Source organism: Lipotes vexillifer, unplaced genomic scaffold (assembly GCF_000442215.2).
Source record: "Lipotes vexillifer unplaced genomic scaffold, Lipotes_vexillifer_v1.1 scaffold1272, whole genome shotgun sequence".
Classification (NCBI taxonomy): domain Eukaryota; kingdom Metazoa; phylum Chordata; class Mammalia; order Artiodactyla; family Lipotidae; genus Lipotes; species Lipotes vexillifer.
In genome coordinates, this window is record NW_006779909.1 from 1,199,309 (window position 1) to 1,225,526 (window position 26,218).

Genomic DNA, 26,218 nt, shown 5'->3' on the forward strand with positions numbered 1-26,218 from the left:
TTGATGGGCATTTAGGTTGCTTCCATGACCTGGCTATTGTAAATAGTGCTGCAATGAACATTGGGGTGCATGTGTCTTTTTGAATTATGGTTTTCTCTGGGTATATGCCCAGTAGTGGGATTGCTGGATCATATGGTAATTCTATTTTTAGTTTTTTAAAGAACCTCTGTACTGATCTCCACAGTGGCTGTATCAATTTACATTCAACCAACAGTGCAAGAGGGTTCCCTTTTCTCCACACCCTCTCCAGCATTTGTTGTTTGCAGATTTTCTGATGACGCCCATTCTAACTGGTGTGAGGTGATACCTCATTGTAGTTTTGATTTGCATTTCTCTAATAATTAGTGATGTCGAGCAGCTTGTCATGTGCTTCTTGGCTATCTGTATGTCTTCTTTGGAGAAATGTCTATTTAGGTCTTCTGCTCATTTTTGGATTGGGTTGTTCGTTTTTTTAATATTGAGCTGCATGAGCTATTTATATTTTTTGGAGATTAATCCTTTGTCCGTTGATTTGTTTGCAAATATTTTCTCCCATTCTGAGGGTTGTCTTTTCGTCTTGTTTATGGTTTCCTTTGCTGTGTAAAATCTTTTAAGTTTCATTAGGTCCCATTTGTTTTTATTTCCATTTCTCTAGGAGGTGGATCAAAAAAGATTTTGCTGTGATTTATGTCAAAGAGTGTTCTTCCTATGTTTTCCTCTAAGAGTTTTATAGTGTCCGGTCTTACATTTAGGTCTCTAATCCATTTTGAGTTTATTTTTGTGTATGGTGTTAGGGAGTGTTCTAATTTCATTCTTTTACATGTAGCTGTCCAGTTTTCCCAGCACCACTTATTGAAGAGACTGTCTTTTCTCCAGTGTATATCCTGGCAGCCTTTGTCATATTTTAGTTGACGATAGGTGTGTGGGTTTATCTCTGGGCTTTCTATCTTGTTCCATTGATCTCTGTTTCTGGTTTTGTGCCAGTACCATATTGCCTTGATTACTGTAGCTTTGTAGTATAGTCTGAAGTCAGGGAGTCTGATTCCTCCAGCTCTGTTTTTTCCCCTCAAGACTGCTTTGGCTATTCGGGGTCGTTTGTGTCTCCATACAAATTTTAAGACGTTTTGTTCCAGTTCTGTAAAAAATGCCATTGGTAATTTGATAGGGATTGCATTGAATCTGTAGATTGCTTTGGGTAGTATAGTCATTTTCACAATATTCATTCTTCCAATCCAAGAGCATGGTATATCTCTCCATCTGTTGGTATCATCTTTAATTTCTTTCATCAGTGTCTTGTAGTTTTCTGCATACAGGTCTTTTGTCTCCCCAGGTAGGTTTATTCCTAGGTATTTTATTCTTTTTGTTTCAGTGGTAAATGGGAGTGTATCCTTAATTTCTCTTTCAGATTTTTCATCGTTAGTGTATAGGAATGCAAGAGATTTCTGTGCATTAATTCTGTATCCTGCTGCTTTACCAAATTCATTGATTAGCTCTAGTAGTTTTCTGGTGGCATCTTTAGGACACTCTGTGTATAGTATCATGTCATCTGCAAACAGTGACAGTTTTAATTCTTCTTTTCCAATTTGGATTCCTTTTATTTCTCTTTCTTCTCTGACTGCCATGGCTAGGACTTCCAAAACTATGTTGAATAATAGTGACGAGACTGGACATTCTTATCCCGTTGCTGATCTTAGAGGAAACGCTTTCAGTTTTTCACCATTGAGAATGATGTTTGCTTTGGGTTTGTCGTATATGGACTTTATTATGTTGAGGTAGGTTCCCTCTATGCCCACTTTCTGGAGAGTTTTTATTAATAAATGGGTGTTGAATTTTGTCAAAAGCTTTTTCCGCATTTATTGACATGATCATATGGTTTTTATTCTTCAATTTGTTACTATGGTTTACCACATTGAAAAATTTACATATATTGAAGAATCCTTGCATCCCTGGGGTAAATCCCACTTGATCATGGCGTATGATCCTTTTAATGTGTTGTTGGATTCTGTTTGCTAGTATTTTGTTGAGGATTTTTGCATCTACATTCATCAGTGATATTGGTCTGTAATTTTCTTTTTTTGCAATAGCTTTGTCTGGTTTTGGTATCAGGGTGATTGTGGCCTCATAGAATGAGTTTGGGAGTGTTCCTTCCTCTGCAATTTTTTGGAAGAGTTTGAGAAAGATGGGTGTTAGCTCTTCTCTAAATGTTTGATAGAATTCACCTGTGAAGCCATCTGGTCCTGGACTTTTGTTTGTTGGAAGATTTTTAATCACAGTTTCAATTTCAGTGCTTGTGATTGGTCTGTTCATATTTTCTATTTCTTTCTGGTTCAGTCTTGGCAGTTGTGCATTTCTAAGAATTTGTCCACTTCTTCCAGGTCGTCCATTTTATTGGCATAGAGTTGCTTGTAGTAATCCCTCATGATTTTTTTTATTTCTGCAGTGTCAGTTGTTACTTCTCCTTTTTCATTTCTAATTCTGTTGATTTGAGTCTTCTCCCTTTTTTTCTTGATGAGTCTGGCTAATGGCTTATCAATTTTGTTTATCTTCTTAAAGAACCAGCTTTTAGTTTCATTGATCTTTGCCATTGTTTTCTTTGTTTCTGTTTCATTATTTCTGCTCTGATCTTTATGATTTCTTTCCTTCTACTAACTTTGGGTTTTGTTTGTTCTTCTTGCTCTAGTTCCTTTAGGTGTAAGGTTAAATTGTTTATTTGAGGATGTTTCCTGCTTCTTAAGGTGGGCTTGTATTGCTATAAACTTCCCTCTTAGAACTGCTTTTGCTGCATCCCATAGGTTTTGGGTCGTTGTATCTCCATTGTCATTTGTTTCTAGGTATTTTTTAATTTCCTCTTTGATTTCTTCAGTGATCACTTCGTTATTAAGTAGTGTATTGTTTAGCCTCCATGTGTTTGTATTTTTTACAGCTCTTTTCCTATAATTGATATCTAATCTCATGGCGTTGTGGTCGGAAAAGATACTTGATATAATTTCAATTTTCTTAAATTTACCAAGGCTTGATTTGTGACCCAAGATATGATCTATCCTGGAGAATGTTCCATGAGCACTTGAGAAAAATGTGTATTCTGTTGTTTTTGGATGGAGTGTCCTATAAATATCAATTAAGTCCATCCTGTTTAATGTATCATTCTTGATCATTATGTAGTGTCCTTCCTTGTCTCTTGTAACATTCTTTATTTTAAAGTCTATTTTATCTGATATGAGTATTGCTACTCCAGCTTTCTTTTGATTTCCATTTGTGTGGAATATCTTTTTCCATTCCCTCTCACTTTCACTGTATTTGTCCCTAGGTCTGAAGTGGGTCTCTTGTAGACAGCATATATATGGGTCTTGTTTCTGTATCCATTCAGCAAGCGTGTGTGTTTTGGTTGGAGCATTTGATCCATTCACAAGATAATCATCGATATGTATGTTCCTATGACCATTTTCTTAATTGTTTTGGGTTTGTTTTTGTAGGTCCTTTTCTTCTCTTGTGTTTCCCACTTAGAGAAGTTCCTTTAGCATTTGTTGTAGAGCTGGTTTGGTGATGCTGAATTCTCTTAGCTTTTGCTTGTCTGTAAAGCTTTTGATTTCTCCATCGAATCTGAATGAGATCCTTGCTGGGTAGAGTAATCTTGGTTCTAGTTTCTTCCCTTTCATCACTTTAAGTATATCATGCCACTCCCTTCTGGCTTGTAGAGTTTCTGCTGAGAAATCAGCTGTTAACGTTATGGGAGTTCCCTTGTATGTTGTCATTCTTCCCTTGCTGCTTTCAGTAATTTTTCTTTGTCTTTAATTTTTGCCAGTTTGATTACTATGTGTCTCGGCATGTTTCTCCTTGGGTGTGTCCTGTATGGGACTCTCTGCACTTCCTGGACTTGGGTGGCTATTTCCTTTCCCATGTTAGGGAAGTTTTCTACTGTAATCTTTTCAAAGATTTTCTCGGGTCCTTTCTCTCTCTCTTCTCCTTCTGGGACCCCTGTAATGCGAATGTTGTTGCGTTTAATGTTGTCCCAGAGGTCTCTTAGGCTGTCTTCATTTCTTTTCATTCTTTTTTTTTTTTTTTTTAATTCTGTTCTGCAGCAGTGAATTCCACCATTCTGTCTTCCGGGTCACTTATCCGTTCTTCTGCCTCAGTTATTCTGCTATTGATTCCTTCTAGTGTAGTTTTCATTTTAGTTAGTGTATTGTTCATCTCTGTTTGTTTGTTCTTTAATTCTTCTAGGTCTTTGTTAAACATTTCTTGCATCTTCTCAGTCTTTGCCTCCATTCTTTTTCCGAGGTCCTGGATCATCTTCACTATCATTATTCTGAATTCTTTTTCTGGAAGGTTGCCTATCTCCACTTCATTTAGTTGTTTTACTGGGGTTTTATCTTGTTCCTTCATCTGGTACCTAGCCCTCTACCTTTTCATCTTGTCTGTCTTTCTGTGAATGTGGTTTTTGTTTCACAGGCTGCAAGATTGTAGTTCTTCTTGCTTCTGCTGTGTGCCCTCTAGTGTATTTGTTTTTTTAAACTATTATCCTTTATGCCTGCACAGTCCAAAGCCCATCTCTGGACCCAGGTTGGGGTTGTAACAGCCTGTGCTGGCAATGGATTGGATCCTGTGGCTAATGAGCTGGCAGAAAACCGAGAACACAGCTTTCTGGGCCAGTTGGGAAGTTCTGAATGCTGGGAAGTCCAAGATGAAGAAGCCAGCTGATTGGTCTCCAGCGAGAGCACCCTTCCTAGCTTGCAGACAGCTGCCTCCTTGCTGTGTTCTTCTCCACGGAATTTTGATTTGATTTTTCTAGCAGCCCTATTAAGGAGACAGAAATAGCAGTGGATTTATTTGTCAATAAATATGAAAAATAAGAGCAATTCTCTTCTGCTTTATTTTACAGTTAGATTTAAAAAGAAATACTCTTCCTGTTAAATAAGTCAAATATTGTCAGAAGAGAAGTGAGCATAATGAACTACAAATAATTTTCTCTGGTGAATTAAAGAGGTGTGATTTTCATTGAGTGTCGGTAGGAGGAAATCAAACCTTCTAAAAAGTGTACCTGTTTTTGTACAACAATTTAGGGAAAATGTCCATGTCTTTCAAAGATTAAGTCAAAATATAGTAAATTTTGTATTTTTTCTATTTCTTGAATGCAGGGACCATTATTTTGCCAGCCAATAGAATTGCTTCTTAAGATCATTATAATAGGATTTCCAACGTTTATTTTTTTATTTTTAATTTTTTTTAATTGCAACTTAAAAAAAATTTACTTATTTATTTATTTATTTTTGCTGTGCCGGGTCTTAGTTGTGGCATGCAGGATCTTCATTGTGGCATGTGGGATCTTTAGTTGTGGCATGCAGACTTCCTAGTTGCGGCCTGCATGTGTGATCTAATTCCCCAACCAGGGATTGAACCCAGGCCCCCTCTATTGGGAGCACAGAGTCCTACCCACTGGACCACCAGGGAAGTTCCTCCAACATTTATTTAAAATCCCTTCGGACCTGCAGTTTATTAGTAGACTGCAGTTTGTCCACCAGATTGTTTTCAAGAAACAACTGAAGATAAATGAAAATATTTCTGAAATACAATTTGTATAAATGGTAATGATCAGGCTGAAAGACTGATTCTTGGCGGTCTTTGTTCATGGCACCCATTTAGTAACGATGGTAATAAAGTATTAACAAAATGAGGCATTAAGACATACAGTGTCAGTGTGTTACATTATAAACACATTGTAAAAACGTTACCATAAAATTGTGTGGTTTTCTTTATTAGACTTTTTTTTAAAAAGTTCTCCATATTTCAGTTATCTGAATGTTCTAGAGCAGTGCCATTGACATGGCCAAACTCAGAGACATAATTACCTTTTAGTTCTATGGGAAGGAAGTCGAGTCCAGATGAGCTTATTACTCAATAATTACTTGCATAAAATAGTGTGATGACACATCATGATGTCCTCTTGCTTCTGCTTTTGGTTTGGTTGCTAAGGTAGAAGGAAGCTTTTCTTTTAAAACCATCGAGGTTGGGCCTCCCTGGTGGCGCAGTGGTTGAGAGTCCGCCTGCCGATGCAGGGGATACGGGGTCGTGCCCCGGTCCGGGAGGACCCCACATGCCGCGGAGCGGCTGGGCCCGGGAGCCATGGGCGCTGAGCTTGCGCGTCCGGCAACGGGAGAGGCCACGACAGTGAGGGGCCCACATATCGCAAAAAAAAAAAAAAAAAAAAAAAAAAAAAAAAAAAAAAAAAAAAAAAAAAACCATCGAGGTTTTGGTAAATTACCTATTTATAGACTATTTTAATCTTACACAGTATGTTCTTCCAGCAAATATTTTGGTTAGTAATGAAAGTGAATTAATCCTAAACCATAAAGTAGGAAAAAAAAATCTGACATTGGACTCTTCTGAAAGGCATATAGGGCATAGTTGGTGACATAATTGCCACCATAAGTACTTCTGAGGATCACCGTGAATGGGGGAGATGTATGAAAGTTCGTTATGTCTACCCTTAAAATCATGGTGGTGCCCAATCGTTTTGTCCATACTCCCCTTGTAGGGTTTTTTTCCTTGTTTGTTTTTATGTTGAATACCTTCAGAGAACTGTAAAAACTTTGGCTTTTACTGTGAGTGAGATGGGGAGGTATTGGGGCGGGTTTGAGTGGAGTACTTGACAGGATTACCCTGGCTGCTGGGTTGAGAATAGATGGAAGGAGGCAAGGGTGGAAGCAGTGAGCCAGTTAGGAGACTCTTGTCTAGGTGTAAGATGATGATGGCTCGGAGTAAGGTGGTAGAGTGGAGGCCACGAGAAGTGGTTGGATTCTGGCTAAATTCTGAAGGGTGAATCAACAGGATTTGTTGGTGGATGTGATTGGGTATGAAAGAGTGGGGTCAGGTATAACTAAGCTGAACAACTGCAAGGGTAGAGTTGCTAGGACTAGTTGATCGGATGGGTGAGGACCAGCAAGGTATGCAGAGCAGGATTTGGGGGAATGATAAAGCACTCTTGACACTTCATGCTGCTCTTCCCCTGTTAGCCCCTGAATGCTTCTGAACCTGGGCTCTCTCCTCACCCACCCCACATCCCAGATCTCCATCACAGATCCTCTTTAAGGCTCTATTAATCTTCCCATCCTATTCTGTGTCCTTGGAGAGTGATCACGAGCTGATGGCTTGGTCAGTGCCTTGTCTGGAAGGTTACTGAGAGTCCTCCATCAGTTGGGGCCCAGGTGGGAAGGTTAGTGAAGAGCTTGGCAGTCACTTTTCATTTTCCCTGCTCATGGTCTGTTGGTAATGGCGGTTGATTCTTGGCAGCTGGTTTTTTTTGTTTTTTGTTTTTATAGTAATGGCTTATGCTGTTACGAAGGGAACAGTAGTTAGCAGTCTTTATAGTTAAACTACACAACGTGTGACTCTGTAAATACATCATAAAGATGTTGCTAAGAGGGGTCATTGAGACAAGTCATCCAAATTCCTGATTCTAATGGAGGGTCCAACCTTTCTGAGACTGAACTGCTGGCTTAGTTTAGTATGCAAGGTCAGGGCTTTGTAAAATTTACTTTGCAAATGAATCACATCGGATCTTTTTTAAACACTTGTTCTGATTAAGTAGATCTTGGAGAAGGTGGGAGGACTGAGTCTGTATATCTAACGTTAATTCCAGGTGAGGATGCTGCTGTGGCTGCTGCTGGTGCTGGTCTAAGGACCAGACTGTTCAGTGGCTCAGTCCTTGTTGAATTTCTGGGGTCTATTCAGCTGTTGACCCTCCTAACTCAGGTCCAAGTGCCTCTACACTAAATAACCTGAGCTTGGAACAACGGATGGCATTTGGATGAGTGGAGAGCCGTGTGAAAGCTATGCTGGGACCTGATGGACACAGAAGAGTGGGGAAGGAGGCAGATGAGGAGGAACAGAGGTGGAAATGAGCACCTTCCTCCAAATGCATGGTGCCTGCTCCCACCTCCACAATTAGGAGTCTAGGGAAGTGAATTTAATCAGACTACATCTTGATTAGCAGGCTGACTTTGGACTATTAAATCCACTCTACTTGAAATTTTTTAGTGGCCATGCATCACATGCAAGATAATTTTAAATAGTACATGGGAATTTTAGGTGGTTCATGGGCCACCAATATTTTCTTATAATCTTAATAGTTCTGTTACCTTCTGTTTATGGTAGAAGCTTAGATATCTGCTTTCCTCCCATCTGTGAGTTTTCTGCATGCAGTGGCCATGTCTTATTTGTGTTTCTATCTCAGCCCTGCTTATCATCTTCGCCCAGTAAATGGAGAGGGACCTGGCTTAACTTAGCCAGAAATTCTGTAATAAATGTAGCTAAACGAGCTTGGGTTCTCAATGTTAGCACCATCTGCACTAGAATATAATACTTTTAACAAAAATGTAAAGACCTGAAAAAAATGTTTTTAAAACTTTCTAATCACTTCTCACTGAATGGAGGTTAGTTTTATAGAGAATATTAGTAACATTTTGAGAATATAAATCAGGACTAATAAATTCATGAAAGAAAATGCTATGCTGTTCTAAGTCTGCGGTGAACACTTTAGCTTTATAAAGACTTTCTTTAATTCCTTTCTCAATATTTTATTTTGGGGAAAAAGCTAGATATTTGCAGACTGTAAGGAACTACGTTTTATCTGTTTTCTCACCTTTCCTCAGATAAGAATGGGAAGATATTAACAAAGGAATTTTTTGGAGGTGGTATATTGTATTGCCTTGTGGATTGCCTTTCTAGTGGGAGTGGCAATGAGGATGTCTTATAATAGAACTTGAACTCTGATTTACAAGGAAGAGTTGGGACTGCTTAGTTACCTTGGGCTGCTCTTTAAAAAAAAAAAAGAAAAAGAAAAAACATTGTTTGTTTTTTCTGATAGTTAAAGTAATATGTATTAACTGGAGAAAGTTTTAGGAAAAGAGGGAAACTTTGTACAATGAGATATCATCTCACACCAGTCAGAATGGCCATCATCAAAAAACCTAGAAACAATAAATGCTGGAGAGGGTGTGGAGAAAAGGGAACACTCCTGCACTGCTGGTGGGAATTTGAATTGGTACAGCCACTATGGAGAACAGTATGGAGGTTCCTTAAAAAACTACAAATAGAACTACCATATGACCCAGCAATCCCACTCCTGGGCATATACCCTGAGAAAACCATAATTCAAAAAGAGTCATGTACCAAAATGTTCATTGCAGCTCTATTTACAATAGCCCGGAGATGGAAACAACCTAAGTGCCCATCATCGGATGAATGGATAAAGAAGATGTGGCACATATATACAATGGAATATTACTTCAGCCATAAAAAGAAATGAAATTGAGCTATTTGTAATGAGGTGGATAGACCTAGAGTCTGTCATACAGAGTGAAGTAAGTCAGAAAGAGAAAGACAAATACCATATGCTAACACATATATATGGAATTTAAGAAAAAAAAATGTCATGAAGAACCTAGGGGTAAGACAGGAATAAAGACACAGACCTACTGGAGAACAGACTTGAGGATATGGGGAGGGGGAAGGGTGAGCTGTGACAAAGCGAGAGAGAGGCATAGACATATATACACTACCAAACGTAAGGTAGATAGCTAGTGGGAAACAGCCGCATAGCACAGGGATATCAGCTTGGTGCTTTGTGACCGCCTGGAGGGGTGGGATAGGGAGGGTGGGAGGGAGGAAGATGCAAGAGGGAAGAGATATGGGAACATATGTATATGAATAACTGATTCACTTTGTTATAAAGCAGAAACTAACACACCATTGTAAAGCAATTATACCCCAATAAAGATGTTAAAAATATTAAAGAGGGAAACTTTAAAAGAAGAAAATAAAGATCACATCTGATTCCCACCATGGTGTTGACATATCTCCCCTGTGTGTGTGTCTGTGTGTGTGTGTGTGTGTATGTGTGTTATCTGTTTTATAATGTCTTTCGTTTTTGGAATCACGGTAATGCTGCCCTAATAAAATGAACTGGGAAGTATTCTTTCCTCTTCAATTGTCTGGAAGAGTTTGTGTAGATTTGCATTACTTCTTTCTTAAATATTTGCTGTAATTCACCAGGTTAGCCTTCTGGGCTGGCGTTTTCTTTTGGGAAGGTTATCTATTTCTTTGTTGAGTGAACTATGGACGCTTGTGTCAAAAATTTTATTCAGTTCATCTAAGTTGGTGAACTTATTGTCACAGATTTAATTATATTTCTTTGTTATCCTTTTAATGTATGTAGAATCTCTAATGATAGCATGTCATTCCTTGTATTGGCAATTTGTGTCTTTCTATTTTTGGCTAAAAACCAAAGGTTATCAAATTTATTAGCTAAAGGTTTATCAATTTTGTTGATCTCAAATAAAGAGTTTTTTTTTAACATCGTTATTAGAGTATAAATGCTTTACAATGTTGTTTTACTTTCTGCTGTATAAAAAAGTGAATCAGCTATATGTATATATATATCCCCATATCCCCTCCCTCTTGTGTCTCCCTCCCAGCCTCCTTTTCCCACCCCTCTAAGTGGTCACAAAGCACCGAGCTGATCTCCCTGTGCTATGTAGCTGCTTCCCACTAGCTATCTATTTTACATTTGGTAGTGTATATATGTCAATGCTACTCTCTCATTTTGTGCCAGTTTACCCTTCCCCCTCCCCGTATCCTCAGGTCCATTCTCTACATCTGCGTCTTTATTCCTGTCCTGCCCCTACATTCATCAGAACAATTTTTTTTTTTTAGATCCATATATAAGTGTTAGCATATGGTTTTTGTCTTTCTCTTTCTGACTTACTTCACTCTGTCTGACAGACTCTCGGTCCATCCACCTCACTACAAATAACTCAATTTCGTTTCTTTTTATGGCTGAGTAATATACGATGTATATATGTGCCACATCTTCTTTACCCATTTATCAGGAGATGGACACTTAGGTTGCTTCCATGTCCTGGTTATTGTAAATAGTGCTGCAGTGAACATTGTGGTACATGACTCTTTTTGAATTATGGTTTTCTCAGGGTATATGCTCAGTAGTGGGATTGCTGGGTCATATGGTAGTTCTATTTGTAGTTTTTTAAGGAACCTCCATACTGTTCTCCATAGTGGCTGTATCAATTTACATTCCCACCAACAGTGCAAGAGGGTTCCCTTTTCTCCACACCCTCTCCAGCATTTATTGTTGGTAGATATTTTGATGATGGCCATTCTGACTGGTATGAGGTGATACCTCATTGTACTTTTGATTTGCATTTCCCTACTGATCAGTGATTTTGAGCATCCTTTCATATATTTGTCAGCAATCTGTGTATCTTCTCTGGAGAAATGTCTATTTAGGTCTCCTGCCCATTTTTGGATTGGGTTGTTGGTTTTTGTGATATTGAGCTGCATGAGCTGCTTATATATCTTGGAGATTAATCCTTTGTCATTTGCTTTGTTTGCAAATATTTTCTCCCATTCTGAGAGTTGTCTTTGCGCCTTGTTTATGTTTTCCTTTGCTGTGCAAAAGCTTTTAAGTTTAATTAGGTCCCATTTGTTAATTTTTGTTTTTATTTCCACTTCTCTAGGAGGTGGGTCAAAAAGGATCTTGCTGTGATTTATGTCATAGAGTGTTCTGCCTATGTTTTCCTCTAAGAGTTTTATAGTGTCTGGCCTTACATTTAGGTCTTTTATCCATTTGGAGTTTATTTTTGTGTGTGGGGTTAGGAAGTGTTCTAATTTCATACTTTCACATGTAGCTGTCCAGTTTTCCCAGCACCACTTATTGAAGAGACTGTCTTTTCTCCAATGTGTATTCCTGCCTCCTTTATGAAAGATAAGGTGACCATATGTGCATGGGTTATCTCTGGGCTTTCTATCCTGTTCCATTGATCTATCTTTCTGTTTTTGTGCCAGTACCATGCTGTCTTGATTACTGTAGCTTTGTAGTATAGTCTGAAGTCAGTGAGTCTGAGTCCTCCAGCTCCATTTTTCTTTCTCAACATTGCTTTGGTTATTTGGGGTCTTTTGTGTTTCCATACAAATTTTGCAATTTTTTGTTCTAGTTCTATGAAAAATGCCACTGGTAGTTTGATAGGGATTACACTGAATCCGTAGATTACTTTGGGTAGTATAGTTATTTTCACAATGTTGATTCTTCCAATCCAAGAACATGATATACCTCTCCATCTGTTTGTATCATCTTTAATTTCTGTTTCATCAGTGTCTTATAGTTTTCTGTGTACAGGTCTTTTGTCTCCTTAGGTAGGCTTATTCCTAGGTATTTTATTCTTTTTGCTGCAGTGATAAATGGGAGTGTTTTCTTAATTTCTCTTTCAGATTTTTCATTATTAGTGTATAGGAATGCAAGAGGTTTCTGTGCATTCATTTTGTATCCTGCTACTTTACCAAATTCATTGATTAGCTCTAGTAGTTTTCTGGTAGCATCTTTAGGATTCTCTATGTATAGTATCATGCCATCTGCAAACAGTGACAGTTTTACTTCTTCTTTCCTGATTTGTATTCCATTTATTTCTTTTTCTTCTCTGATTGCCATGGCTAAAACTTCCAAAACTATGTTGAATAATAGTGGTGAGAGTGGGCAACCTTGTCTTGTTCCTGATCTTAGGAGAAATGGTTTCAATTTTTCACCACTGAGAATGTTGTTGGCTGTGGGTTTGTCATTTATGGCCTTTATTAAGTTGAGGTAAGTTCCCTCTATGCCTACTTTCTAGAGGGTTTTTTTTTATCACAAATGGGTGTTGAATTTTGTCAAAAGCTTTTTCTGCATCTATTGAGATGATTATATGGTTTTTCTCCTTCAGTTTGTTAATACGGCTTATCACATTGATTGATTTGCGTATATTGAAGAATCCTTGCATTCCTGGATGAACTCCAGTTGATCATGGTGTATGATCCTTTTCATGTGCTGTTAGATTCTTTCTGCTAGTATTTTATTTATTTATTTATTTATTTATTTATTTTTTGTTTATTTATGGCTGTGTTGGGTCTTCGTTTCTGTGCGAGGGCTTTCTCTAGTTGCGGCGATCGGGGGCCACTCTTCATCGCGGTGCGCGGGCCTCTCACTGTCGCGGCCTCTCTTGTTGTGGAGCACAAGCTCCAGATGTACAGGCTCAGTAGTTGTGGCTCACGGGCCTAGTTGCTCCGCAGCATGTGGGACCTTCCCAGACCAGGGCTTGAACCTATGTCCCCTGCATTGGCAGGCAGATTTTCAACCACTGTGCCACCAGGGAAGCCCTGTTTGCTAGTATTTTTTTGAGGATTTTTGCATCTCTGTTCATCAGTGATATTGGCCTGTAGTTTTCTTTTTTTGTGACATCTTTGTCTGGTTTTGGTATATGGTGGCCTCATAGAATGAGTTTAGGAGTGTTCTTCCCTCTGCTATATTTTGGAAGAGTTTGAGAAGGATAGGTGATTAGCTCTTCTCTACATGTTTGATAGAATTCACCTGTGAAGCCATCTAGTCTTGGGCTTTTGTTTGTTGGAAGATTTTTAATCACAGTTTCCATTTCAGTGCTTGTGATTGGTCTGGTTATATATTCTATTTCTTCATGGTTCTGTCTTGGAAGGTTGTGCTTTTCTAAGAATTTGTCCATTTCTTCTTGGTTGTCCATTTTATTGGCATATAGTTGCTCGTAGTAATCTCTCATGATCCTTTGTATTTACTCAGTGTCAGTTTTTACTTCTTTTTCATTTCTAATTCTGTTGATTTGTGTCTTCTCCCTTTTTTTCTTGATGAATGGCTAATGGTTTATCAATTTTGTTTATCTTCTTAAAGAAACAGCTTTTAGTTTTCTTGATCTTTGCTATTGTTTCCTTCATTTATTTTTCATTTATTTCTGATCTTATCTTTATGATTTCTTTCCTTCTGCTAACTTTTGGGTTTTTTTGTTCTTCTTTCTCTAATTGCTTTAAGTGTAAGTTTAGGTTGTTTATTTGAGATTTTTCTTGTTTCTTTTCTTTCTTTCTTTTTTTTTTTTTGTGGTACGTGGACCTCTCACTGTTGTGGCCTCTCCCGTTGAGGAGCACAGGCTCCAGACGCGCAGGCTCAGCAGCCATGGCTCACGGGCCTAGCCGCTCCGCGGCATGCGGGATCTTCCCGGACCGCGGCAAGAACCTGCATCCCCTGCATCGGCAGGCGGACTCTCAACCACTGCGCCACCAGGGAAGCCCTAGATTTTTCTTGTTTCTTGAGGTAGGATTGTATTGCTGTAAACTTCCCTTTTAGAACTGCTTTTGCTGCATCCCAAAGGTTTTGGGTCATCGTGTTTTCATTGTCATTTGCCTCTAGGTATTTTTTGATTTCCCCTTTGATTTCTTCAGTGATCTCTCGGTTATTCAGTAGCGTATTGTTTAGCCTCCATGTGTTTGTATTTTTTACAGTATTTTTTCCTGTAATTGAGATCTAGTCTCATAGCACTGTGGTCGGAAAAGATACTTGATAAGATTTCAATTTACTTAAATTTACCAAGGCTTGATTTGTGGCCCAAGATATGATCTATCCTAGAGAATGTTCCATGAGCACTTCAGAAGAAAGTGTATTCTGTTGTTTTTGGCTGGAATGCGCTATAAATATCAATTAAGTCCATCCTGTCTGATGTGTCATTTAAAGCTTGTGTTTCCTTATTTATTTCCATTTTGGATGATCTGCCCATTGGTGAAAGTGGGGTGTTAAAGTCCCCTACTATGATTGTGTTACTGTCAATTTCCCCTTTTAAGGCTGTTAGCATTTGCCTTATATATTGAGGTGCTCCTATTTTGGGTGCATAAATATTTACAATTGTTATATCTTCTTCTTGGATTGATCCCTTGATCATTATGTAGTGTCCTTCTTTGTCTCTTGTAACATTCTTTATCTTAAAGTCTATTTTATCTGATATGAGAATTGCTACTCCAGCTTTCTTTTGATTTCCACTTGCATGGAATATCTTTTTCCATCCCCTCACTTTCACTCTGTATGTGTCCCTCGGTCTGAAGTGGGTCTCTTATAGACAGCATATATATGGGTCTTGTTTTTGTATCCATTCAGCCAGTCTGTGTCTTTTGGTTGGAGCATTTAATCCATTTACATTTAAGGTAGTTATCGATATGTATGTTCCTATTACCATTTTCTTAATTGTTTTGGGTTTGGTATTATAGGTCTTTTCCTTCTCTTGTGTTTCCTGCCTAGAGAAGTTCCTTTAGCATTTGTTGTAAAGCTGGTTTGGTGGTGCTGAATTCTCTTAGCTTTTGCTTGTCTGTAAAGGTTTTAATTTCTCCACTGAATCTGAATGAGATACTTGCTGGGTAGAGTAATCTTGGTTGTAGGTTTTTCCCTTTCATCACTTTACATATGTCCTGTCACTCCCTTCTGGTTTGCAGAGTTTCTGCTGAAAGATCACCTGTTAACCTTATGGGGATTCCCTTGTATATTATTTGTTGCTTTTCCCTTACTGCTTTTAATATTTTTTCTTTGTATTTAATTTTTGATAGTTTGATTAATATGTGTCTTGGCATGTTTGTCCTTGAATTTATCCTGTATGGGACTCTCTGTGCTTCCTGGACTTGATTGACTATTTCCTTTCCCATGTTAGGGAAGTTTTCAACTATAATATCTTCAAATATTTTCTCAGATCCTTTCTTTTTCTCTTCTTCTTCTGGGACCCCTATAATTCGAATGTTGGTGCATTTAATGTTGTCCCAGAGGTCTCTGAGACTGTCCTCAACTCTTTTCATTCTTTTTTCTTTATTCTGCTCTGTGGTAGTTATTTCCACTATTTTATCTTCCAGGTCACTTATCTGTTCTTCTGCCTCAGTTATTCTGCTATTGATTCCTTCTAGAGAACTTTTAATTTCATTTATTTTGTTGTTCATCATTGTTTGTTTGCTCTTTAGTTCTTCTAGGTCCAATACATTTCTTGTATTTTCTCCATTCTATTTCCAAGATTTTGGATCATATTTACTATCATTATTCTGAATTCTTTTTCAGGTAGACTGCCTATTTCCTTTTCATTCGTTTGGTCTGGTGGGTTTTTACCTTGCTCCTTCATCTGCTGCATTTCTCTGTCTTCTCATTTTGTTTAACTTACTGTGTTTGGCGTCTCCTTTTTTGCAGGCTGCAGGTTTTTAGTTCTCTTTGTTTTTGGTGTCTGCCCCCAGTGGGTGAGTTTGGTTCAGTGGCTTGTGAGGGCTTCCTGATGGAGGGGACTGGTACCTGTGTTCTGGTAGGTGGGACTGGATCTTGTCTTTCTGATGGACAGGACCACGTCTAGTGGTGTGTTTTGGGGTCTCTGTGAACTTAGTATGATTTTAGGCATCCTCTCTGCTAATGGGTAGGGTTGTGTTCTTGCTAGTTTTTTGGCATGGGGTGTTCAGCACTGGAGCTTCCTAGCTGTTGGGTGGAGCTGGGTCTTAGCATTGAGATGGAGATCTCTGGGAGAGCTCTCACTGATTGATACTACTTGGGACCATGAGGTCTCTGGTGGTGCAATGTCCTGAACTCGGCTCTCCCACCTCCGAGGCTCAGGCCTGACACCAGGCTGGAGCACCAAGACCCTGTCAGGCACACAGCTTACAGGGGTTTTTACATCCCCATGTAGTCAGAGCCAGAAGCACTCCAGTTGGCTGGCATCTTCCCCCTGGGCCTCAGCATCCGAGGTCTCTTGCTGACAACTCCACTCTTCCCAGGAACCAGAGGTCAGGTGGGTGCCTGTGGACTCAAGCAGAGCTTCTGCGGCTGGAAGGAAGATGCTACAGCCTTCACTATGAGATCTGGCCCAGGGGCTCCACAGAGACTCCAAGAAACCCTCCATGGGTCCCCGTCAGCTCCTCATCCCTCCAACAAGGAGCCCTGGGATCCTCTTGACAACAACTATTAATCATGGCTGAGAACTGCTGCAGTTTCCGGTCCTAAATAGCTTTTGATTTCGTTGATTTTTTTTTTCTCTGTCAGTCTTTGGTTTTCTACTTGACTGATTTCAACTCTTACAAATTCTCCTTTTTTTCTGATTAATTTGGGCTTAGTTTTCTTAAGGTGGGAGCAGAAATCATTGATATGAGATCTTTTTTTCTGATATATAGGTGTTTTGTGCCATATATTTCCCCCATATACTGTTTTAGCATCTTTCCATACATTTTTATATTGCCATATTCTTTCACTACAAAATACATTCTAATTTCTTTTGATTTCTTCTTTGATCAGTGGGTTGTTTAGAATTGTATTACTTGGGATTAGGGATTTTTTTCATAGACATTTCTGTTGTTCATTTCTAATTTAATTCTATTGTGGTTAGATAACTTTCTTTTTATGTACTAAATTCTTTTAAGCTTCTGGGGACTAGTTTTCTGACCCAGAAACTGGTCTATTTCAATAAATGTTCATTGTGAACTTAAGAAGAATAATGTTCATTCTGCTGTTGTAGGGTGGAATATCCTAGAAATGTCAATTAAGTCAATTTGGTTGATAGTGTTATTCAGGCCTTCTTTATCCTTATTGATTTTCTATCTGCTTATTCTATCAGTTATCAAAGAGAGATATTAAATCTCTGACTCTAGTTGTGAATTTGTCTATTTCTCCTTGCAGATCTATCTGATTTGGCTTATGTATCTTGAAGCATTTTTTAAAAAAAACAAATTAGGTGTAAAAGTGTTAGAATTATTTTCCTGATGACCTAAACCCTTTGTTTTAAGATGACTTTCTCTGTCCCTGGTATTATTCTTTATTGTAGAAGTTAATACAACCACTTTAGCTTTCTTTTGATTAGTGTTAGCACGGTATATCTTATTCTATTCTATTTTTACCTGTTCGTATCTTTGTATTTAAAGTGCATTGCTTGTAGGCATCACATAGTTGGGTCTTGCTTTTTTAGTCCAATCTGATGATCTCTTTAGTTTAATTGGAGATGTTTACCCCATTTATGTTTAATGCTCTGATGGACATGGTTAGGTTTAAGTCTATAATATTACTATTTGCTTTCTATTTATTCCATCTATTCTGTATTCCCTTTTACTTTTTTCTTTTTTATGGTTAGAGTATCTTTTTTATAATTCCATTTAATCTCCTTTCTTGGCTTATTAGCTATATTTTAAAATTTTGCTATTTTAGAGGTTGCTTTAGGATTTATAGCATACATATTTACCTGGCATATTGTAGATGCTCAATAAATATTTACTGAATGAAAAAATGAATGTCCTGGTGCCCAGACCAAAGGGCTGCTGAGAGCCAGAGGCATCAAGAAAGGCCATCAGTACTGTGTTTTTATCAGACACAGCACAGTTCATTCTTTGCCGGCTTTGATTTTCCTTTTTCACACCATGTTAGTATGGATATTGGCTTTTCTCCATCCAGTCTTGATGTTAGTCTCTCAGGGTTAGGGGATCTGTGTCCTCCTCTCCTCTGCCCCCTTAATGTTTTAACAAATAGATACTTTACCCTTAGGTGGTGCTTTCTGCAGGCTTTTTTGAAAGTGTGGGTTGGACCCTCAGGATGAAAGAGGCTGTGGCCTTGACTTATCGTGGCCAAACCCCAAAAGTAATATCCTTATCAGGAAGAACAGATATTTTTTAAGGTATTGGATAGGAAAAAAAACTTCAAAGAAATGGTCTAAATTTAAGATTAGCTGATCTAAGCAAAGCTACACATGGAAAGGAAATTCAGACCTAACAGATTTTTCCCATTCTTGGAGTGCCACCAGTTATTTCAAGTCTCTTGAAATATCTTGGGAAAAAATCACTGAGCTTCCTGATTAAAAAAGAAAAATTTATGCTCTGTTTTTCTTTTTTTCTTTTCCAGCAAGTAACTGGCAGAAGTTTTGGTGATAAAGATTTTCGGACAGGGTTAGAAAATGGAATCCTTCTCTGCGAGTAAGTATAGCCTATATTCAGTTGGTTTTATTCAAGAAAAATCATTAATGCTATTCAGTTTGTCTGAAAAACTTCTAGTGTTTGTTTTGAATTTATTCACAGTTTGAATCTGAAATTCAAAAACAAATCACTTAGGTGGGTTAGGCAGTAAAGATAAGTAGTCTTGGGGCAGTAGGGAGTGGTGGGGACCTTGGCAATTTCAAATTAGTTAAAGAAGGAATATCTGGTAGCTGCTACTCAGTTCCAACCAACTTTTACAATGTAGGAATTCAGGCCCAAGTAATTGGAAGGTTGTGGACCAAGTTGTAAAAAAAAGCAGCTTTTCTCCCCTTATTCCCTCCAAACAAAAACAGCTTGTGCCAAGTAAAAGCAGGGCTTTCTATTTACTGACAACGTCTTGAAACATGCCAGGCAATCTTCCTCACTAGGCCTACTTCCCTGAGGTATTTTGAATATATTTAATTTGTGCTATTGACAAAATAACTGCAGTGTTCAATTTTTATGTTTTGAACCTGGGCTTTGTCATAGAGTGCTCCTGTGATGATGGATTCAAGAGCTTTCTGTGAAGTGCTTCCAGACACAAAATAAGCTAGAGCCTTAATACTTATAGAGGGATGGACATAAACTTCAAATCAAGATTTTGTATTTTGAATTCATTTGATAGGTTCTGTCATTTGGATACTGATTTTTGTTTTATTGAGTTGAAATGTACATGCATGAAATGCACAGCTCCTAGATATACAACCCAGTGGATTTTGTAAACTGTGTACATTCATGTAACCTACACCCTGAGCAAAATACAGAGCACAAAGCTCTCTCATGTCCCTTCCCAGTCAATGTCAACCACCTATAGAAAAGCACTGTTCTGATTTCTATCACCATAGCATCTATTTTGCCTTATCCTGAACTTTATGTAAATGGAATCACATAGAATGCACTCTTATCTTGGTGACTTGCAGAATATTGTTTGAGACCCACCGATGTAGTTGAAAGAGCAGGGGTTTTGGAGCCTGAGCTTTAGAGACTCAAATCCTTTCTTCACCCCTTAAATCATATAACCTCCTTGAGTCTCATTTGTTTCTCTTTAAAGGGGTAGTAAAAAGTTTACAACTCCTGCCTATTTCATAAGTTTTTCATGAATTTCAAGAGGATAATGTGGATAAGGTGCTTTAAAAAATTACATTTGCTGTACAAATGATTATTACACAGCAATTTTCAACATAGTTCATGTCAGTGTTTATTTTTTCTGCTCTCCACTGCCTTTCTTTCTTCAAAGAGAAATTTACGTCCCCTGATTTCTTTCTTTTGTTTTTTTTAAATAAATTTATTTATTTATTTATCTTTGGCTGCGTTAGGTCTTTGTTGCTGCACGCGGGCTTTCTCTAGTTGCAGTGAGCGGAGGCTACTCTTCGTTGTGGTGCACGGGTTTCTCATTGCGGTGGCTTCTCTTGTTGCGGAGCACGGGCTCTAGGTGCGCGGGCTTCAGTAGTTGTGGTACGCGGGCTCAGTTGTTGTGGCTCACAGGTTCTAGAGAGCAGGCTCAGTAGTTGTGGCACACGGGCTTAGTTGCTTTGTGGCATGTGGGATCTTCCCAGAAGATCCCCCTGCATTGGCAGGTGGATTCTTAACCACTGTGCCACCAGGGAAGCCTGTACATCCCCTGATTTCTGTTTCCATACCTTCTTTCCTATGGAGTCTCTCCCCTCTTCTCATACTTTACTTTCCTCACCACCTCTTTTCCCTTTATTAAATCTAAATCAGAGCTCATCTCTTAGGTAAACCATAATTAGTTTAGCATCTCACAGAGACAAACTCAGACAGTCTCTAAATACTTCTCTTGTGTTCTAGCACCTGCTCCTCCAATGATTCTGGGTTTAGCCCTCTCCTGATGTTAACATATGAGCCAGAATCTGATGTAATTTATGTGCATCATGCTCTCTTAAGTCTGTTGAAATGAGTCTTTGGTACCAACTTTTGTTTTCCTAACATTAGCTCCAAAGATTCTTATAGGCATCCACCTCTCCATCATATGAGTAAATCTGTTATAGAATAATATCGCTTGCCTGCCTTTGGATTAGGTAGGCTTGTTTGAAGACAAGGCTTTGGATCCAGAGACATCTGCCCACATGGACTTTGTTTCTTACCCAGTTGATGCTGAGTTGGAGGATGGAGTCTCTCGTGTGGAGTGGCACGAACTGTTGGCCTTTTACAAACACGTTAATGAATGTTTGGGCTGTTGAGAGGTGGAGAGGTGGGGTTTAGGTCCAGGCCATGGTTAGGAAATAGTATGGTTAGACAGCATGGAGGCACAGATTATAACCAGGAGCCTCTTTAAATAAATAAAGGGTTTTGACTGCTGACAGCCTGCGGGTGAGCTGAGGGAAATGGCCAACACAGAGGATGTGGACAAATGTTACTGTCTGGGTAGGTAGGATAAAACCCAGGACAAGTGAGTTATTGTTTAACTCCTCTAACCACAGAGGATTAGTCCCCCTGGCATATTTGAAGGAGTCTGAGGACCAGGGTCAAGTCCTGGCTTCCCTGTGGGACTCCATTTGGCAGTCCTGGTGCAGAGTTTGTGAAGGGGAATGAACTGCACTGGTGGCCTGAAAGCCAGCAGCATGAGTCCCAGCCGAGCCTTGGAGGGAAGGCTGGGACAGCAGCCAGACAAACAAGATGCAGACAAAGTTCTAAGTGCGGGGCCCACAGCACAATGAGAGACAGAAGTGTGACTCAGGAGCTGAATGCACTGAAGGTCAAGGCAATGGAAGATCTCCCTCTCCTTTTTGTCAGGGATGGGGGCATGGCTAAGTGTGATCTGAACCGAAGCGTATTGGGCTGCTGCAGACTGAGATTAGCAAGTGTATTTTGCCAGGACTTGTATCCAGAGACTAATCTGACAAGGAGGGGGACTTGCACTGTTCCAGGCATGGGGTGGGGTGGGCTTTCCTGGCCTGAAAGGCAGGAAACCCAGTTTGGAGAGTCTCAGGAAAGTGAGGGTTCTCTTTGGAGAGTAGGTGAGAATACCTAAGGCTGTGCCACTGTCTAGAACCAGAGAGAGTTTTGTGGGTGCTGGTGATTAAGAAGTTCTAACTCTCAACCACCACCCATGTAGCAATACTTGAAAACATAAGGACTCTCTATATTTTCAAATTTTGAAAACTGGCAGTTCCCCTCTTCTGAGTTGGATTGGCTCTAAATGTTGGTTGCAATCGTGGAGAAACACCATGCTCTTTGTTCACTGAAAATGTCCTGGTTCGTAGAGAATGGACTTGAGAACACGGGGAGGGGGAAAGGTAAGCTGGGACGAAGTGAGAGAGTGGCATGGACATATATACACTACCAAACGTAAAACAGATAGCTAGTGGGAAGCAGCTGCATAGCACAGGGAGATCAGCTCAGTGCTTTGTGACCACCTAGAGGGGTGGGATAGGGAGGGTGGGAGGGAGATGCAAGAGGGAGGAGATATGGGGATACGTGTATATATATAGCTGATTCACTTTGTTATACAGCAGAAACTAACACACCATTCTAAAGCAATTATACCCCAATAAAGATGTTAAAAAAATATATCATGGTTGTTTATGAGTCTGAAAAAAACCTCACAGTTCTTCTCAAACAGAAGGGCATATTCTGGGCCTGGGGTCTGGTTTTCCTCTTACCAGCCTGATTCTAAACTTACCTGTGGCCTACAAGGACTATTATGATACCCATTTTTCAGAGCAAGTAACTGAGGTACGGAGGATTAAATAACTAGGCTAAGGTTGTACCAGATGAGAAAGATTTAAATTCAAAAGTCTGATTCCTTTGCTTCTGCTCTTAATCATTGTCCTGTGTCCAGAGTTGGGATTTTAATGGGAGAGAAAAGCAAGAGGTTTGGGTGGTGGCGGTGGGATGGAGTTGGTGCCAGAAAACCTAGAGTTTGGGAAGAAATGCAGTACAGAGGGTAACCACGGCATCTCAGCTGGACAGAGGGGTTGGTGGTCTTGGAAAAATATAAGCATCAAGGGTCTGGAGGACCCTCTTAAGACAAGAAGGCAAGTCCTGTGAGAGGGAGGGTGTGAGAGAGCTGAGGGGGTAGGAGGCTATGGTCGGCAGACAGTGTAGGGATTTCAGTATTCTTAGGTAAGACCTGTCCAAACTTGATGGCGACAAATGAGGTTGGTGGACCTGTACTAAAGGCTACAGAGATAGGAGAGAGAAAAGACTGGCACCTCCAGGCAGCATATAAGATGGAAACTGAGTAGCCTCAGGATCGCCCTGGGAGTTCTTTTACTTCGCCTGTGAAATGCAGTACACTTGCCCTCGCACATGTACACCCGAAAACAGTAATACTTATGCATAAATATATAACTAATAGCAAGAATAAAATAGAGTGCATGTGCCAGATAGAATTATAGTAGATGTATTTTCACTCTAACTGTCTCTCTCTTCCTCTGTTGTTTTTGCCAAGTGTGTGTAGTTGAAGTTTGGAGGTTAAATGCTCAAACGATGTGAGCTCTCTGCTGAGCATTAAATAAATGGCCTAGGGTCCAAGTTTGACAAAGCTGCAAATGTGTGACAAGTGTCATGCTTTTAGAAATGTTGAATGAATACTGCATTGTGTACTTGGGGACTTAAGAATTTAAAAGAAAGGCTACAAAGACTATTCCCTAAGGAAGCCACTCCCAGTATGGAGCCAGTAATGACTGTCATCTAGTTCCCTGAACCCAGATCAGAGAGACTGTTGTGAAATATTCCAGAAAGGAAAGTTTCTGACTTGTTTTCCTAAGACTTTATTATATAGATAGAACGCTGTGGAATTCCATCTGTATCAGGAGTTGGCAAATTCTGGCCCATGTCCTGTTTTTGTGCAGGCCTTCCTTCTTGCTAAGCACGGTTTTTACATTCTAAAAGAGTTGTAAACAAAAAACAAAACAAATCGAAACAAAGCAAGAGTTTGTATGGGGCTCACAGAGCCTAAAAATGTTTACTACCTGTTGGTCCTTTACAGAAAAAGTTTGCCAGCCCATGAGGACTACGGACTTAATTTTGGATGTGAATTGTTTACCCTCATAAAGTTAAGTAGTTTGGGCAGTGCAAAGCGCTATTTGGGGAAATCAAATACCTCTTCAAGAAAGGTTTTCTCATGAGTCTCTTTACAAGTCCACCCCACCCCGCCAACTTTTTATTTTGAAAAATTTTAAACTTACAGAGAAGTGACAAGAATAATGTAATGATAATCCATCTACCCTACAACTATATGCAAATGCTTCAGGAAAAAAGAGGCATAGACAGAGATAAAGTGAGTACAGTAAAATGATAATAATAATAATTGCATCTAGTTGCAGTGTATACGCTCTCCTTTGTTCTCTGTGGTTTGGTTTCACATCCTCGCCTCACCCTTTTCATTCTTTTTGGTTACTATCCAAGAATATATACTTAACAAAAGCCAGTTCAGATCTGTTTATGGAGAGCATAGTGGAAAGTGAATGGATTTGGGAACTCCTAGGTTGAATCCAATGAAATTGTTGTATTAGTAGAACAAAACCAGTCAGATAATGTGATTTCATATGCTTCAACCTAGTGGCCAGTCCAGATCCTAGATTTGCCTCCTGTGTGTCCTTAGGCAAGTTACCTCACCTCCCTGAACCCCCGTTTCCTCATCTATAACACCAGATATAATTATACCTAATTCATTGGGCTGTTCAGAGGAGTAAATGAATTGATAATGTGTATAAACTCTTTAGTGCTTGTAACATAGCAGGCACTTAAATGTTAGCTTTTCTCCTTTTGTCCACAAAATGGGGGAAATTCATACCTCATAAGATACTTGAGAGAGTCCAGTGAGAGAATATGTGAACCGCTCAGCGGTGTCTGGCGCTGGGCTGGCACCCTGGATCACTCGCCATTTTCATTATTATTGTTGGAAATAGGCCTAAAGTCAATTATAAATATGACATAGTCAGTGCAACTCTGTGTCACTGTGCACCCATCAGCTCTCTCACTGGGCTGCCAACAAGCCACAGGATGAACCAACTGGAGGCTTACTTCCTAGCTCCTTTTGCCTAGACTGTGATCAAAAACTGGGCAAGAACATTTGGGTCCCTTACAAACTTGATCATCTGTGAATAATGAACTTTGGCTGTCAGAGCTCAAGGCTGAGAGCGATTGTTTTGAAAACAGTGGCCTGGACCTCTGTGGTGACGTCATTTCCTCCTGCTTCCTCCAGTATGTTGTGGTTTCTTTCTCTGGGAAGCTGTTCCAGAACACTCTGGGCAGAGTTAGTGGGTTCCTCCCTGGCGTCTAAGTACCTGTACAGCCTCCGCACTAGCTGTTATCACAGCGCTCGACCTCTTTATCCCACGTCTCCTTCCTGTACCAGATTGAAAGCTTCCTGAAGACCTCTTCTATTTATCTTCGGATTTCCCCCCTTGGACACTGGTCTGGCACACAATACATCTGTTACAAACAGCTGTTGGATAAATTGAGTCCAGTTAGTAAGAGTTCTACCTAGGCAATTTAATCCTCATTAGATCATTAACTTTCTCCCAAGTTTTTTGCTGTCATCATCAGTATTATCCTCTGTTTCTCTCCCTTCTCCTCTTCTCTCCTTCCCTCCACACTCTACCCCTCCCTCTCCTTCACACACACACAGACGACACACACACAGAAAGACACACACACACACACACAATTTTACATAAAGAATGGACCCATCCCTGAAGACTGGGAGTTCAACAGATGGAAGTATCTGCTTTCTTTACCTGTAAGATTCTCCATTACAGCTCTGTCTTCTTAGGTGTCATAGAAGTGAACTTCTGGGGTTTGTTCTGCAGACACGTTTTGATGGAATGCAGAGTCCGAGTATGTTGGTCTGCAAATAAGTGACCAATAAAGAATGTCTCAGTGGATTTTTGTCTCAGTTCTTATGTTGCTGAAATAATTTTCTGAAGATAAGAAACCTGTTGGCAAATACTTGTCTATATCATGGCTGATGAATGACCTGCCTATTCTAAGAAGGAGGGCGTGTCTTAGATTCTCGTCCTGATTTCAACATAAGATGTGGTGTGCCATGGACACGCACTCATCTTCTAGGACAGGTTGGGAGTTGATGGCGTAGCTTTCCGTAGAGACATTTTGTCACATGGAGGACTTACTGGATACTGACTCTGTTCTGCACAGCCCCACACTAGACACCGGGGGGCAAAGAAAGGGAAAGTAAGGCTTGATCCTTGATCTTCAAGAGTTTTATAATGGGCTTGGGCGTTGACGCACACACAAAGCAGTTGTTACTGTGTAAACCAGTGTATGAGTAAATGCACAAGTGACTAAGATTTAATCCCCAAATTTAATAGAAGTTAAACAAGGGGAGATTATTGTAGTTTGGGAGACAGTTATTGGGGAGATGTTACATCTTTACTTAAGGTGAGAATAGGCTGAGGGAAAGAGAGGG

General features: G+C 39.6%; 1 protein-coding gene across 1 annotated transcript in view; it reads left to right on the forward strand.

Moving 5' to 3' along the window:
* Positions 1–26,218, forward strand: part of LIMCH1 (LIM and calponin homology domains 1) — a 348,851-nt gene that overhangs the window by 125,448 nt on the left and 197,185 nt on the right. Inside the window, 1 exon segment of the mRNA XM_007453042.1 lies at positions 18,713–18,783. Within this exon segment, the coding sequence (XP_007453104.1) occupies positions 18,713–18,783 (71 nt within the window).